At 64.9% G+C, this 1,441-nt stretch overlaps 1 protein-coding gene across 1 annotated transcript in view; it reads right to left on the reverse strand.

The window, feature by feature from the left end:
* Positions 1-1,441, reverse strand: part of FRMD8 (FERM domain containing 8) — a 16,519-nt gene that overhangs the window by 6,443 nt on the left and 8,635 nt on the right. The window contains exons 7-9 of the mRNA XM_007944970.1: positions 1,128-1,149; positions 798-941; positions 34-238 (exon numbers count right to left, since the gene is read on the reverse strand). Coding sequence (XP_007943161.1) covers positions 34-238; positions 798-941; positions 1,128-1,149 — 371 coding nt within the window. The remainder of the gene's footprint in view (positions 1-33; positions 239-797; positions 942-1,127; positions 1,150-1,441) is intronic.

The raw sequence follows: 1,441 nt of genomic DNA on the forward strand, positions 1-1,441 counted from the left end.
CACGCAGACAGACGCTTGCTAAGGGTTGCTCACCGTCGTCCACGTAGTCAATGGTGGAGAGATGCTGGATCCGGCTGCAGACCACGCTGCCCTGCCGCCGCAGCTTGGGGCGCTGTGAGGGAGGTGGCAAGGAGGCTGGGGCCGCGGTGGGGCCAGGCCCGCTGTCCTGGGGGACGCTGGGCTCCAAGGCCTGGTTCAGCTCGATGCAGTATTCAATGAGGCCGCTCATCAGCTCAGCCTGGGAGAGAGGGGCCCACGTGAGGCCTGGGAGAGGGTGGGTTCAGCTGTTCCACACCCACTGAGCCAACCACAGCCCCCTGCTCCTGGGGGAGGCAGATGTGGAAACAAAGACCAGGAGGGGGCACCAGATGTGAGGCTCTGAAGTGTCTAGAAACCCAAGGTGGCAGCCAGAGGGGAAGGAAGGTGTGTCTCCCAAGATGAGAGAACAGAGGACACTGTTGAGCAGAGGTGAGCGACCTCTGGTGGGCGGGGACTGCCCCCTCCTCTGTGACCAGAGAGGGGAGGAGAGGGGGTGCGGAGGTGAGGCGGGACGAGGGAGCCGGAGGAATGAGGGCTGGGGGGGGGGCACAGGGGACGGTGCTGGCCCAGCCAAGCACTGAGCAAGCCCTCAGTAGGCAGCCGCGCTGCCCCGATGCGGCCTCCGGGCCTTCAAACTCGCCCAGGTGGTTCCAGGTCAGCGGGCGGCCAGGCTCCCATCCTCCCTCGGTCCTCACCCACCCCAGCTGCTGAGGCCGGCGGCCTGGAGCCTCCCACAGTCAGCCGCCCCTGCCCGCTACCTGCTTGGAGTAGACCTTGAGGAGCTTGTTAACAGGCGTGCCCTCGCTCTCCCCGTCAAACTCCAGCCACAGCACAGGCTCTTCCTCCTCAGGTGACGTGTGGTCCCAGGACAGCTCCTGGAAGCGCAGGCCGAGCAGGACGTGCTAGGGGTGGGGGTTGGGGGGTGAGGCTGGGACTCAGAGGCACAGAGGCCTGTCCCCCACCCCACTGGCCAGGGCATTGATCCAAGATGGAGTCGAGGTACTTCAATGCCTTTTTCTAAGGAAGGGGTCCCAGACTTTCTCAGACCCCCAAGGGGGCCGGGAACCCTAGCCCACCACACTGCTCACCAATGGGGCATGCCCCTTACTGCTGCAAGTCACATGGAGGAGGGGGGGCAGGCAGGGAGGGGACCTTTTCCAGGGATCAGCAGAGAACAGATCACCAGTGGGGCTGAATCCCTCTCTGGGAACCGAGTCGCCCAAACTCCTGCTGACTTGGAGGGGACCCCGCCCAGGTGAGAAAGGTTGCCACAGGTCAGGTCGGGGAGAGGCAAGACTTGGCCAAGCAAGGGCTGCATCGGCCCAAGAGGGTTCCCAGCCATGGGCCTGTCTCCAGGCCGAGCAGCCAGGCCCTGGGTGCCTCTTCCACTCAGTGCAGGAAC

This window comes from Orycteropus afer, unplaced genomic scaffold (genome assembly GCF_000298275.1).
Source record: "Orycteropus afer afer isolate SDZICR_OR568_19922 unplaced genomic scaffold, OryAfe1.0 scaffold00130, whole genome shotgun sequence".
Taxonomy (NCBI): Eukaryota; Metazoa; Chordata; class Mammalia; order Tubulidentata; family Orycteropodidae; genus Orycteropus; species Orycteropus afer.